Source organism: Nannobrachium achirus, assembly GCF_963921795.1.
Source record: "Nannobrachium achirus genome assembly, chromosome: 8".
NCBI lineage: Eukaryota > Metazoa > Chordata > Actinopteri > Myctophiformes > Myctophidae > Nannobrachium > Nannobrachium achirus.
The window spans coordinates 37,243,801-37,259,780 of NC_137817.1; the positions used below are offsets into that span (position 1 = coordinate 37,243,801).

Consider the following 15,980-nt stretch of genomic DNA (forward strand, 5'->3'; position numbering starts at 1 on the left):
GACAGTAAACAAACTAGCATACAGTATAAGTGTATCTGGATATCTGCACATTTCTAAAGTGACAAATTAAACATAGGCCAAATTGGCAAATATTAGAGGCAGTTGTGAGGCATGTGTGAGCATGTAGATCTGCTATTTTTCACAATAGAACTGTGTTATACAAAATGTAATGCCTCAACTCATAGGGTGCAGGGGTCCCCAGTTAAAAAAGGTTGAGAACCACTGACCTAGGAGTGTATTTAAATATATTGGTTTTCGGGTTTGCTTTTTAAACTCAACTGTACAATTTAATAACTTTTTTGCGCAAATTTTAACATGTTAGCATATGGCTTTTAGCTTTGGTTGTTGTTTTATCACAATGCAACAACAACAAAAATAGTATCTTTATTTCGGTGTCTGCATGTTACAGTATACAGATCCATCTAAACAAAATATATTTTGGTTTTAATTTAGATCTTTATGTCATACAGCTCCACATCATCCACATCTCAAAATATTACAATATTACACAAGACCACACAAAACAAGGATTTATAATACAGAAATGTCAACCTTCTGAAGTCAGTTGCTAAAAGTTTCTGCAGTCAGTGATGATTTGGGTTGCTATGGCATCTGCTGCTTTTTTGCACAATATCTTAATTTTTACGATATGCTATACGAACATTTTAATGACTCATTTTTCTATATGAATTAGGTTCCTCCATATTACTTTATATGAATCACTTTATATTGTTGATGTCGTCGGGTGGAAACCTTGTATGTCCACAACCTCTACGTTTTTATTGTAAGAAAGATATTTAGTGAAAATAGGCGATCTACAAGTTCACAATGTATCACATTGTGACACTCTGTGACCTTGTAGATGTGCTAATTTCACTTATTTTGCGCAAACACTTGTGTATGATATGAGAGTATTAATTTACTTATGTCAAATAATCAATGAAATATGGAGATACAAGGTTTCTGACCAACAGCAACGAGATGAGTCCTCTGAGGGGAAATTGTGTGACTAATAACTTCCATCTGATCAATCAAGTACAGTAAGTGATTTTACAGAACTACAGAACATCTATCAAAGCAGTGCGCACGCAGACAATTCACACATGCACACAAACGCACAATCTGGAATCATGGGATATTATTAATTTATTAAGTGAGAAGTAAATTGGTCCTAATAATGAATGCTTACTCACCATGTGATGTGTGTCAGCTTGTCATGCTGCAAGGCTGCTGTGTTGGGTTGCTTTTCTCTCTCTCTGAACAGACAGACTGAAGGAGGAGTCTCTCTCACTCTCTTTTTTCTTGTCCCTCCTCTCCTTTTCTCTCTCTCAGTAAATTGATGATTTTATGTTGTGCCATCCCTCTCCATCCCTCTTTGTGACTCTCAGGACTTCTCTTTCTTTTTCTCTGAGAAATGCTGAGGAGGCTGAAACACGTCAGTTTCATCCTGATGCTGTGTGTTATTAAAGGTTACACTTACTTGTGCTGACAACTTCATTCACTGCTACTATGGGGTTGGCACCATCAGCTTGAGAGTGATTAAATATAGTCATAAGACCTTCGCCCCAGTATGTGTGTGTCAGGCCTAGACGATTTTACAACCACTACTAATAGCAAGTGCATGGACATTACCATCAAATATTAACACTATTATTCCATAGACATAACAGTAACCAAGGTATGTCATGGGCCTAAAACGGCTGTCCTAGTTCCTATAGTTTGTTCAATGTACACTACAGGTTGAATGAGCAAATAATCTCCAAGATCAGCACTTCATTTAAAAAACACAATTAGGGGAGGCCTGACATGGATATTGGGGTACATCTGTGTGTGTGTGTGTGTGTGTGTGTGTGTGTGTGTGTGTGTGTGTGTGTGTGTGTGTGTGTGTGTGTGTGTGTGTGTGTGTGTGTGTGTGTCTCTCTCTCTCTCTCTCTCTCTCTCTCTCTCTCTCTCTCTCTCTCTCTCTCTCTCACACACACACACACACACACACACACACACACACACACACACACACACACACACACACACACACACGTCAGAGTTGAGCTCGCCACTGGGTTAAATTCAACTGAACCACAAAGCAGCAAATGAACACTAAAAATATATAAATAAAGGGAAAATCTCTATCTCTGTCTGTCTATCTCTCTCTCTATGCCTGCCTCTCTCTGTCTGATTCAGATTACTTAATGTTTTCCCAAAGAGCTATTCATTTTGCAGCAGCACACCCAGTCCACTGACACGACACAAAAGACAACACCAGCCAGCAAGGTAGTTGGACGTCATGAGACAAAAATGAACACACACAGTGGACCCAAACAAATCAAGACAAAAAGCACACACTTAAAATAAATAATTCTCTTTTTTACTAAATTTTTATCCCACGATTTTTGTAACCCATTTTTTCACCCGGTGCCAATTGCCTAAGCTGTGATCCTGGGCTCTACTCTCACTCTGCCAACCTGGGGAGGGCCCCGAACTGAGCTCATGCTTCCTTCATTGCATGAGGAGTGAGCAGGCCGCTTCTTATCACCTGACAGGGGGAGCTTCCCCAGTTGGACGTAGCGCGTGGAAGGAACACGTTATTCCAACCAGTTCCATTCCCCTCCATCAGGCGCCCCGGCTGGCCAGGGGGAGGCTTTATAGAGACCAGGATTACTGCATGTTTTTGTGAGGGTATCTACCCTAGGAGACACGGGGAGAACATGCAAACTCCACACAGAAAGGCCCTTTTGCCAACCCCACCTAGGGTGTGGGCACTGATGACGCGGAGGAGGGAACACGCCCCCAGTACCCACAGTGTCCCCCGGCGGGAATCGAACCCAGGACCTCCTAGCTGTGAGGCGACAGCACTACTGACTGCGCCACCGTGCCTCCTAAATATAAATAATTCTCTCGCTTCATCTTTGTCTCTGTCTCTATTTCTCTCTCTCTCTGCGTGAGTCTTCCTCCCTGCGCCTGACAGGAAGTGGATCTCAGCATGATAGGAAAAGAGAAGTTGTTGGCATGAAATCCCTTTCTCTCTCTCTCTCTCTCTCTCTCTCTCTCGCTATAGTAACTAAGTAGCTTCTGTGTAAACAGCGGAAATGTCTTGTTTGAAGTTATTTGTCTGAGAGAGGCAACAAGACTAATGACACACACAAACGCGCTACTTACAACACCAATGTCTTTCCATTGGCTCTGCCTCTGTCTCCATCTCTTATACCTCTCTCTCTCTGACTGTAACTAAAACAACTTTCTTTCACCTTTCTACAACAACAGCAACAACATTCAAACAGAATGTGATGGGTCACCAATGTAGGTGTAACACCTGTTAAAACAGAACTGTTCAGAAAACCGACAGGACTATTCTGGTCTCACAAAACCACGGGAGACAGGAAGCAGAGGATGAGAGATGATGTAAACAAGATATGTCAGACAGATGAAGAGAGAAGGGGGGGGGGGGATGACAAGCCTCTGGAAAGAGAGAGACAGCAGAGGTGCTAGGAGACTGAGTTGACATAAAGGACATAAGACTGGCAGACAGACATGCATAGACAGAAATAAATAAAGACAGGACACACATTTGCCAGATAAACAAACACATGCATTGAATACACTGTATGTGAATTGTGATTTTTTTAATTTATGGACAGAAGACTAACAGCAATTCAAACAATGGATATACATAAAGACAAATTAAGGCAGACCTGAGAACAGCTTACAGACTACTACAGAGTAGGCCTACAATACATACCAATGTGTTTAAAGTGCCTGAGTGCTTTCTAAATTAACTACATTAAATATATGATATAATATTATATTACGTTATATTGTAGTTATAAAGTATAATATGCATCTTTTTAATCTTCTGTATGGATGCTGGTTAGTCGTACAGGGTGGTTTCATTCAGGCTCATGCTGGACCGACCTGCATCACAAAACACGTACGCGCGCACGCACGCACGCACGCACGCACGCACGCACGCATTCACGCACGCACGCACGCACGCACGCACGCACGCACGCAGCACACACACACACACACACACACACACACACACACACACACACACACACACACAAAGAGTAAGTAATCATCGGACATCGGTCTGAAAAGCGCCACTGCTGACCTCTAGAGGTCATGCTGCTCATTACACCCTGCCCAAATCATAGTGGTGCCATGAACCACTCTAGCTAGCAAGTTACAGGTTAGGTCCTAGTATTCATAGGTTGCATTTGTAGTCCTAAACCGGCCATATTGAGGACCAACACAGGTGACAGGTGTTCAATTTGTCTGATTGGCATAGAACCAATGTTCTACGTTAATCAAAACACCTGTGTTGGTCCTCAAAATGGCTGGTGTAGGACTACAAATGCAACCCATGAATACTTCCTTGAGGAACAACACAGATTACTGGGGGGAGACAGGGTACCGTTCAACTCCACCTCCTGTTCTCTCCCCACCAGGTAAGATTTCATCCAGCTTTTAATTTATCAATCAGAATAGAGTGATTTATGGTGTCAAATGCCTTCTGGAGGTCCAGCATGACCATGCCGCAATATTTGCCCGAATCCACCACGCGTTTGATGCTTGTTGCTGGTTGTAGACAATTCTTTCTTTCAAACCTTTTTTGTGCAGGGGGGTTACTTTTGCTAGTTTGAAGTACTGGGGGACATGACCCTGTAGGTTTATTATGTGGGTAATGATTGGAGTAATGGAGGCGTCAGTTGTCACCGTGGCAAGGTTAAAATCATCTTTGCTTACCCCTAGATTTCTGTAGTATTGACTCTTCTTCACCATACTGCCCAGATGAGGCTATAGTGGTAATGATAAAGCTTGTCTGAAATGAAGGCGACGGACGTTTTTATGTTTATGTTTTGGTATATGGTTTTCAGTTTAGAACTGTAGCATTGGTTGTTAAGTAACTTCCACAGCTCACATGGTTTGTTTATGTTTTGTCAACTTTGTCATTGATGTAGTTTTTTGGGAGGATCTGACTTTATGGCGGTTACCCTGTTTAGTAAGGTACTATTGAGGTGGGTTTAGAGGTCTGTATTGAAGCATTTGTTAAGTTTAGACTTGCACTTTTGTTTCTCAGAGTATTTTTTGTCTCTGTAGTTTTATTGATTCCAGAATATCCGAATTCATCCATGGCTCTGAGCGAGCTTTAACCCAGATGATTCCCATGGGAGCCATGGCGTTTAAAACATGCACAATACAAACATGACCCTAACCCTAACCCTAACCCAACCCACGGTACCTGGTACCTACCTTGTTGTTACAGCAGCAAGGTCCCAGCAGTGCCCCCAGCAGGCTGTTGAGGAGGCTGACAGCACACAGTGCAATCTGCAGGGCACTGCACGCCAACATCAGACTGAACAGCACCACGTTCCATACAACCACTGCCTTGGGCTCCTCGCACACACTGGACCACAATGTACGGTTAAACAGATAAACATCTGGCCTACAGACGGATAGAGAGAGAGAGGGGGACAGAGAGAGAGAGAGAGAGAGAGAGAGAGAGAGAGAGAGAGAGAGAGAGAGAGAGAGAGAGAGCAATCCTTATATACAATTTAGAAGTTAGCCACTCCCTGAGAAGTTAATCACGCCCCGTGTACTGTATCCCGCTGCTACACTGCAGCTATGTTAGCACAGACCCACGGCCCAATTCCCAAAACCATTTAACCAACAGCATAATCATACCTCTCGCTTTTGGACCGTCGCTATTTATTGTCTCTTTATGCATTCTTTTACCTTCTTTGCCCCGCTTTTCTGCCTCAGCCGCGAACGGTGCTACGTCACATATCATTCTTCCTGAAAGGTCTGTCCTTCTTCCTGAGACGACAATCACTTATCCTTTACAGTCTCTCCTTCTTCCGTGTCTCTCAAGTAAACGTCACTGACGTATGCGGATGCGACGTGCCTTTGCGCAAGTGGAACCTATACTTCTCTGCCGGAGCCGCCGCTACGTCACTGACTCCACCTTTGCCTTCAGAACCCATGTCGCCTCTCGCGACCGAGTTTTTCCCGGTGAACCTAAGCGCAACGGTGGGGGCTTGGGAGTGTGGGGAACACGCACCACTGACTACTATTGCTGATGATGGAGAGCTTATATAGCTTAGCCTTTGTATTGAAAATGAGAGGCACTCTTGCCGATTTATTAAGAGTCGAGACTCGTCGCCAATTGCAAGATATTTAAAAGTTATTTGGGGCCATGATGATGATGATATCCTTTTCTTCCCACAACTAGACTAAGGATTTATGTGCGAACACTAGGATTCGCCCGCCGAAGGCGGGCGATATTCTAGTAGATTATAGTCAACTAGCCCTTACCCGTTCAAAGATATGAGCTCCAAAATGATGTGCAGTGTGTGGGTTATGGGATGTGCACTGTGCACACAGTATATGAGGGATGGAAAGTAACTTTAACTGGTGCTTGCATGATGTAGGAGCATCAATGTAAGAAACCCGTTTCTTTTAATGGCTACAGAGATACTGTTCCCCCCCCCCCCCCCCCCCAGCCCGCCCGCCCACCCGCCTGCACACACACCCGCCTGCCTGCACACACACACACACACACACACACACACGCGCACACACACACACACACACACACACACACACACACACACACACACACACACAGAATAGATGTGCCTCATGCTAGATGCAGAATAGATAGTAGATACACCATAAAAATGCTAATATACAGCATACGATTTGTGAAAGTGACAAACGGGCTTCACAGTTATGTCAGGTGTGTTCATATGCTTATGGTGATGCGATTTCAGATCAATTGCTCCAGCCACCGAGGAGAAACGCTGGGACAGACAGACAGACAGACAGACAGACAGACAGACAGACAGACAGACAGACAGACATTTGCAAAATTATAGTATAGATGTTATTTAGTCACAAAATTCAATGATTATTTTCATTTTTTCTTTTTCAGTAATTTCATGAAGAAATCAAAGATATTCCATAAATTAGAAAACAAATGTTTAAGAAGTGATCTACCAGCTCACAATTTTTCATTATTTTGGGTCCCAGACTAATGTCTTATTTGTCTTTTGGGTCTTGAGCTAAAAAGTTTGGGAACCACAGTATGTTATTCACTTGTTGTCTCTTTAGATCATTGTATTGTATATGTCCATTGTAATGTTTTGACTAAGTAATATGTACTTTGACAGTAATACTGGAATTATTCACGGATATGGATATTTTATAGATGATAATGAAACTGAAAACACCAGGATGACGTAGGTCTCCACTCCCCAACTAAGATGGGAATCACCTTTGACCTTACAGATGTGAAAAGAGGACACAGGCATTTTTGCTGGGGGTTGAATTTGAGTAAGAAAATAATTCAGTTGTAGTCATTGAATGCATTTTGTGTCAAAGCGATGAAAAAATACCATTCACGTTCAATAGAATGCTATTGCGCAAAATGTGTGATGTGTGTTGTGTGAATAGGTTCTCTTGGTCTACTTATGTTTTTTAGATTACAATTTCTATGTGTTTGATGTATTGATATTGATGTATTGATGTATTACCTTGTCCTTGCTTATTGTAAATCGCTCTGTATTAAGAGCGTCTGCTAAATGCCTAAATTGTAAATTGTGTAGTTTTTTGTTGTTGTCAAGCTGCATTGTGTGCTGCTGTTGTGTTGTGTGTTGCGGTATTATGTCGTGGCATGGTGTTGCTGTATGTTGTGTTGTTATGTTGATGATATGTACACGTTTGTGTGTATTTTCTTACCTATCAGGTGTACGTGAGAGTGGGGTTCCCCAGGTGAGGGTGTTGCTTGTGTTGTAGAGACAGAGCGGTCCCTGGACCAGACCTGTACCACTCATCCAGCAACACCACCCTGCCGCTGCCATACACATGCACGAGTAACCCACCACGCACAACATCTACACACAGCACAATGCAACGCAGAGCCAGTCAGTATACAAACACACCAGTTATCTATCTATCTATTTATTGTCTGTCTGTCTGTCTGTCTGTCTGTCTGTCTGTCTGTCTGTCTGTCTGTCTGTCTGTCTGTCTTTCTTTCTTCCTTGCTGACTAGTGTAGTTGTAGTTATAGTTATAGTTAGTTACCAGGTACAGTTTTAGTTAGGGGCTTTTAAGCCGTGACATCATTTTGTAGGCAGAGGAGAACTCTGCCCCCAGAGCGTTTCCTGTCCCTCGCTATTTCAACAGATCCGAGACAAAAATAACGACTAAAGTATAATTCTAACACTTTCCTTTCAACAACAAAGAGAAGAAAAATGTGTAAATAGTAAAAATAGTCAAAAGATTCACGGAAACTGGGGGCAGAAATTCTCCTCTGCCTACAAAATGATGTCATACTTAACAGCCCGGCGGCAGCGGTGGAAGAGCAGCCGGGTGGCAACCCCGAGGTTCCCAGTTCGATTCCGGGCTCCCCCAGAGTTAGTGTCGAAGAGTCCTTGAGCAAGACTCTGAATCCCTAGTTGCTCCCGGTGAGCAGGTTGGTGCCTTGCATGGTTTCCTCCGTCATTGGTGTATGAATGTGTGTGTGAATGGGTGAATGTAATGCACAATCAATCTATGTAACGCGCTTTAGATAAAAAGCGCTATATAAATGCACCATTTACCATTTAATAATATAAGTAGTTGTTGCTGTAGTTATACAGTGTAGTTAGTTGTAGTTAAAGTGTAGTTGTAAACATCGTCATAGGCCTATGTGTGTTTTGGAGTCTTTTAATACATTTCTGTTTTTTTAATTATTATTACACATATATATACAGATACAATCATTCCCCCAAAAAGCTTTTTTTCTTTTCATGAATTAAAAACAAAAGTCAAAGATTAGTAAGTAGTGAAGTAGAAGAAGTAGTGAAAATAGCCAATCTACCAGATCACAACGCTGTGCAAAGTGATGCATTGTGATCTGGTAGATCGGCTATTATCTCTAGTTTGGGTCCCAGGCAAAACGTCTAATTTGTCTTTTGGATCTTGAGCTAAAAAGTTTGGGAACCACTGCTGTACAGTATATTATTCACTTGTTGTCTCTTTAGATTATTATATTGTGTAGGTCCTATATGTAATGTTTTGACGTTTGCACCATTTATCATTTAATAATATATGTAGTTGTTGCTGTAGTTATATACAGTGTAGTTAGTGTAGTATAGTTGTAGTTAAAAGTGTAGCTGCATGTAGCTGTAGTCATAATATGTGTAGTTATATGTATTTGGTGTACTGACCTCAGTTCTGAAAGCACAGCAGCCTGTTTTTTTGCTGCTGGCGACAAACGCTCTGGACCCAACCAGCACCTGATAACGCACACGCACACGTGCACACACGCACACGCACACGCACACGCACGCACGCACGCACACACACACACACACACACACACACACACACACACACACACACACACACACACACACACACACACACACACACACACACAAACTTTTCAATTCAACAGGCTTTATTAGCAAGAGAAAACATACGTTAACATTGCAAATAGAAAAGTCGAATACCATTCAAAACAAAATAATGTACTGTATAATGTACTATTGAAAATAAATAGAAATGACGTGTCTACAAAACCATAAGAATGGTGCGTTTGCTGTCCGAAATAGTTGGCCTATATAGGACCGGTTAGCTTGGGATATGTTTTTGCAAGGTTGTGCACAAATAGCAGTTTGAAGTAATTGCTCTGTTTACAGTGTTTCTTCAATTTACAATTTACACACAACACACACACACACACACACACACACACACACACACACACACACACACACACACACACACACACACACACACGTGCACACACACACACGTGCACACACACACACACACGTGCACACACACACTCACGCTGTTCATAAGTGACATGCGTCACATGTCACACTCACAAACACATGATGTAACATTCTGGGATAATGCAAAGGGTTTTTTTCTTTAAAAAGTGACTCATTCTCATTCTCTCACACACACACACACACACACACACACACACACACACACACACACACACACCACAAAACCGGTACGATTTGAGGTCCCTCTGACCCTTTTAAGTGTATATTTCATCTACTGGCTCACCAAAAATTGATTTTAAAAAGTTTTTTAGCATCAATTGAAATGTTCCCTTTAATATTGTGTAAAAAATACAAACATTGTATCTTTATATCAGAAATTATCCCACCTATTTTGTAAATTTTTAGATGTCCCTCATGGTCGCTAAAGAGAGTAGAGATATAACTACTAAAAATGTAAAATAATACATCAATTATGCTATTCACATAAAACCAGCAATGTACTTTATTGCTGGTCGATTAATAATTAAAATCGCATTATATACAGTAGCTGTCCACCTCCCCCAGTCGCATTCAACCCCGTTGGACCAGTCTCCTCTCTGTAAAAAAATCGAACCTCTGTTCGAAGTGGAGCTGTGTGTGTGTGTGTGTGTGTGTGTGTGTGTGTGTGGGTGTCTGGCCTGGCCTGAACAACAGCGCCCTCGTGTGGTCACAAAAGGTACTGTAGGCTACAGACAGACAGACAGACACGCAGACATACCCACACACACGGCCACGTATAGGGAGCTTGTGTTCCACACAGCTCCAAAAGTATGAACTGCGCTTTAGTGACATCAACAACAGGTAATGGCATTCTACAAGTCTTCTGAGCAAGATGATGCCGAAAGAGCAAGAGGACATTTTCCAACTTCTTTTTCACCTATTTAATGTCATGTAAACTCTCATAGTGTGGTCGTAAAGCTTAACAGCTCAACTCTGTTACATGAAATAAAGAAAACAATTATTTGTGAAAACTATTTTGTTATTTCAACAATATATCTGATGTCCTAATGTCATGCATGCCATGTGGTCTCCTCTTAATCACCACAGGGAAAGTAATGGCCATCTTCAGAAAAGAAAAACACAACCCCGCTCCACTCAACCCCGTTATAAATTTCAAAACTGTTATTATATTATTCTATATAAAAATATATATATTTGCCTGAGATGGAAAAATATGTTTTTCTGCAAGTAAAGTTAAATATGTCCATAATGTTGTGGGTTATTCAGAAAAGTAATTCAGTACGATCAAATGTTCCCAAAGGAAATGTCCAAATCGTACCGGTTTGGTGAAATCACATACAGTGGATTTGTTCATTTTTACACACCAGGAATCCAGATGCCCAGATCCCTGTGGACCAAGTGGCCTCCTTGGTCACATGACCATCTAACAGGAAGTGGATGTCCAGACCAGGAAGTAGGAGGAGGATGTTGGCCACCATGCAGATCAGTGACAGAGGCACCAGAGTGAGACCAACGCAGCGTGCACAGCCAGACACACACATCTCTACAGGACTGGATAGAACACAAGACAACACTAATGGTCATAGTGGATCTCTGACTTCACATCACTGTGACACACAATCCTTATATTTACACGTAAAAGTTCTCAAACATATAAATGCATAAACATGATAAGACTACTGCATACAATATAAACCAAAATTTGGACAATGGTCAAATAAATGAATATGAAATATGGCACGTCTTGTATCATGTACAGAGAATATAACGGGACACACTCCACAATTCTTCATTCAATTGTTGCATTGCATTATTGTAGCTTAAAACTCCCTTTTAGTAGCTGATCAATTTATTTATTTTTTGATCGTGAAGCACATTTTAACTTTATTTGGAAAAGTGCGATACAAATAAAGTCTCCAGTATCCTACATATTCCTGTACATATTCCCAAACTAACATCTCCAGTCTCCTGTGTATTCCAGTTCATATTGAGTCTCCAGTACATATTCTAACCCATACTGACAACATAACAGTCTACACATTCAAGTTCATATTGAAACTGAAACTGTCTCCACATACTGTGGTCTTTTTCTTTTTCAGATATATAAAGTGCTCAGACTTCCGGTTGATTATTATTTTTTAATCATTACCTTAAAGATAATGATGTTGGATACAATACTGTGATAAGTCTATTAATGTGAACCAACACACCTTTTTGAGAGTAGATGTGTGTTGCTTTCAATTAATAGACATCTAATAATACACTGAATGAGTGAGAGAGGAAACAGTCCCCTGAACTCTGAGACACATTGCAGTGAAGTTGGTTCAGACTTCAGACAAGATATTCTGTTCTACGTGGAATTGTTAAGATGGCCAACATTGTATACCCTGGAAAACCCTTATAAACTTGATAGACTGTTTTGGTTTCACAAATTAAATTATCTCATGCTGTACAAGTAGTATCTGAAGATAAAATATAGACTACAGTCTAAGTGGACCAACTGAATTAGATTGAACTCAGGCTATGTATACTCCCATTCTTAGACTTAAACCGAGTCCAAAAGTAGAATAATGTTCAGATCATAAGATCAACAATATGTTCAACCAACATTAAGGAATACAAGTTTCAGATCCTAGACCAGCAACAACACAATTAACCGTAAGGAGCAGGCCTGGAATTTCGTAATTTTAGGGGCAAGGCCTCCCAATTTTTTGAGGGCACAAAGGCCAAATGCCAGGGCAGGAAAGCCATCAAATAAAACAAGATTTTAGTCCATTGAAAGAATTTGTTGAATTTAAGGGTTAAGGATGATAACCTAATCTGCAGTGAAATAGATAAATGATGGAATTTACAATCAGATCCATGCTCAGCCCTGCACCAATCAAAGTCACTGGATTGGTTTAAAGATGGGGACCCGGGGGAGTTCAGCAGCATCACAAACAACAGTTAAGATTACGAGGACCAGATCCAAGACCAGCAACATTACAATAAATCAATAGTAAAGAGTATCAAGGATCAGAGTCAAAGTGGATGGTATTCCTGTGACTGCAGAGAATCAAACATGAAGCAGAAAAATTAATAGAAAGTGTGTTTAATACTTACGCTGATAAGTGTTGTTGTGGTCAGTCTAAGGAGCAGAACTAAGAAAGGAGGAACCAGAGGGACATATATTTGGTCCAGAATGCCAACCCCTTCACACACATGCGCACACGCACAGACACAAACACAATCTTACTGGATGGAAACAGGAAATAAACTCAATTTCCAATCCTCTAATTTCTATGGAAGTCCATTTCCGTCAATATGATGAAAGAAAAGAAAGGTTGTTGTAATGAGAAACTCATTACATGATTGTGTACTAATTTAACTGGGACCCCACTTTGAGATAACTGCTGTAGAGCGTTGGTTCCCAAACTTTTTGTCAATATGATGAAAGAAAAGAAAAGTTGTTGTAATGAGAAACTCCCTATTAGCATATATTTTTTCAGGATTTATTACACTCTTTCAAAAATAGCTGAAGTATAAAATGGGGTTAAACAGATTTTTATCCGATATTTAAGCCTACTAATTTAACTGGGACCCCACTTTGAGAATCACTGCTGTAGAGCGGTGGTTCCCAAACTTTTTATCTCGTGACACATAAGAGAAATGAGATGTTTGCCCAAACTAGTGAAAATAGCAGATCTACAAGCTCACAACCCGTCAGCTTGTAGATCGGCTATTTTTTACCTCTTCAACATTTGTTTTCTAATTTCTTGGAATTTATTCGATTTTCTTGAATTTTTTAATTTTTTTTGTGAATCATGAAAAACTTAGCTTTTTGGGATATATTTTTGAAAATGTTTTGAAATAATTAAAAACTAAATGTTGGAAACCAAAAATTGATGGAACCATGTTGAATATCCACTTCATGTTTTTGTTCTATTTTTGGGCAAGTGAAGTCTAAAAACAGTCAGGCAGTGGGTGTTCTGAATCACCATGGCAAAACCCAGACCAGCGAGCTGGGAAAATCAGGTCATGACTGTCCGACAGAATTAACCAGCAACAAATCCTCACATTTGTGTAAAATGATTGGGTAAAGTGGCCTGGGAAAAAAAGAAGGTCCCAAGTTTGATTCCCGGCCCTGCAATGTGTTGAGGTGTCCATGAGCTCCCCACTGAGCCCATAAGAACCATCTGAGCAGCCAGAACAAAATAACACAGCACCAGCCCCACACCCACACCCACACACACACACACACACACACACACACACACACACACACACACAATCATAGGAAAAATACTTCATAGTACAGTTTAGGAGTATGTATCGCACTCTTTTATGAACTGTAGATATCTTTGCCTAGAATAAATACGGTAGGTTTATTAAGCATCCTTAAGTTTAATTGTATATGACTAAGTGTGATCAGAGGTCCTGAACAGTCACACATTACAAGAAGTTGTTGAATCCTGTCCCGTTTGCCTCGACTTACTGTATTAGTTATACATCAAGTACTACCTTACTTGTACTAGAACAGTTTCTATTTTTTACCAGTTAAAACATTATATATTGTACTATACAAGTGTATATTGGGCACTAGTAATAGCCTAAAGGCAACATTTCACTGGACAGGTACAGTATGAGCATGGGTCCAATCTGAATCGTTTTCTTCTTTGTATTGATTATAATATGGTTTTAGATAAGTCTTTTAATGCCATAATTAAAAAACAACCTTGAGTTGCCTTTGTATATGGCTGTATGCTACACAAATAAACTTGCCTTGAACGCTTATTCCAGTTGTAGGTACAGTAGTAAACTATATTGTGTACTGTAGTAGCCTAGTAGTGCACTGGTGGCAGAAATGTATAGATTGTAAACTATACTCAACAGCTGAGGTGTCTAACCCTAACCCTAACCCTTAGAATAGCATCTCTGTTAGAATGGACTATAAGAACTGTCTGAAAATGGGACTGAGGGATCTTCTGCCCCACGGGGGAAAGCTCTGGCTGGATGCTGTTTCTCTGTTGCTGAATCTTCTTAAATAAATGGTAAATTTCACCCTGACTGGATATTATATTTTTTCCATCATAGTAGTACTATAGTACTGTATGTAATGCAGTAGTTAGTAAACACTAGTTAGAACTTAGAACATAAGTTTAAACATTGTATACTGTTGCATGCATTTTACGAAACATAAATGTGTTCCATGGTGGCATTAGAGAACGAACAAATCATAAACAAAATAAACCAGTCATGATGAGAACTGCATGCTTGTGTGTGGTTTGGGATGACATGCAGCTAAGCTCACAAGTTGAACCCAAACACTTCTCCATTCACGAGTGTCTCTGGGCTCTGTATGGATAGCCGCAGACAGACATCACCCTTCCGGTCATTTTAGCCTGAGCAAATCACAAGTGCAACTAGAAAGGTGCAATTCAAGTGCGGTTGCACTGACGCGAGGAATCCTCTGGGAAATTCATTCTGTCTTATCATTTATATTATACTGTATATTGTGATGTCAAGTGAAGCATAACCAAAAGATTCACTTTTCTGTTGTGCAAAGGTTAACAACAATGTTATCTGGCAAGTAAATGGTCAGACCTAGAATAATAGTGTGTTGCCTATTAGCAACCACACTAATTAGGAAACATCCAAAACTTCCTTCTGTTCCACTGGAAACTGATGGATAATTCCTTGCTCAAGGGCACATCAACAGTAGACAGGTGGGGAGAGTTACTCAGGGGTTAACCCTAACCCCAAGCCAAAAAAGACTGAAAATGATTTTCAGACCTTTCAGAAATGTTGTGTAAGGGGAAACCCCCCCAACCTTGCATTGGTCTACCCTTGTCCTAGTTGTGTTCTTACCACTTGTGGTACCACTTCTGGTAAGGCCATAATCTCTAAAATGGAACTCAGAGGGACAAACACACACACACACACACACTCAGAGAGAAAGACGGACACTTTGAATTGCCTTTGTGTATGAAACGTACTTGCTTTTCAGTCTAGTAGTTAGTAAACTATGTAGTTCGGTCTAGATGTATGTAGTAGTCTAGTAGTATATAGTGGGGTTTAAATCTCTACTGTAGAGTAGACCTGCACCATAACACAGATCGTGTTATGGTGTTATTAGAAACTGACAGTCTTAAGAAACAGTCAGTACCCACAAGGCAATTATGAAATTAAGGATAATGACCTTGTGAGTGCAGACTGT

The 15,980-nt window shown here is 40.7% G+C and overlaps 1 protein-coding gene across 1 annotated transcript; it reads right to left on the reverse strand.

The window, feature by feature from the left end:
• Nucleotides 1–3,868: 3,868 nt before the first annotated feature.
• LOC308290091 (transmembrane 4 L6 family member 5) lies at nt 3,869–11,325 on the reverse strand (the record flags this gene model as incomplete). The annotated part of the gene is made up of 5 exons (XM_080731866.1): nt 3,869–3,909; nt 5,254–5,446; nt 7,741–7,895; nt 9,212–9,280; nt 11,149–11,325. 5 exons carry the CDS (start codon nt 11,323–11,325, stop codon nt 3,895–3,897), a joined length of 609 nt encoding a protein of 202 aa, XP_080587992.1. The 3' UTR covers nt 3,869–3,894.
• Nucleotides 11,326–15,980: the final 4,655 nt, after the last annotated feature.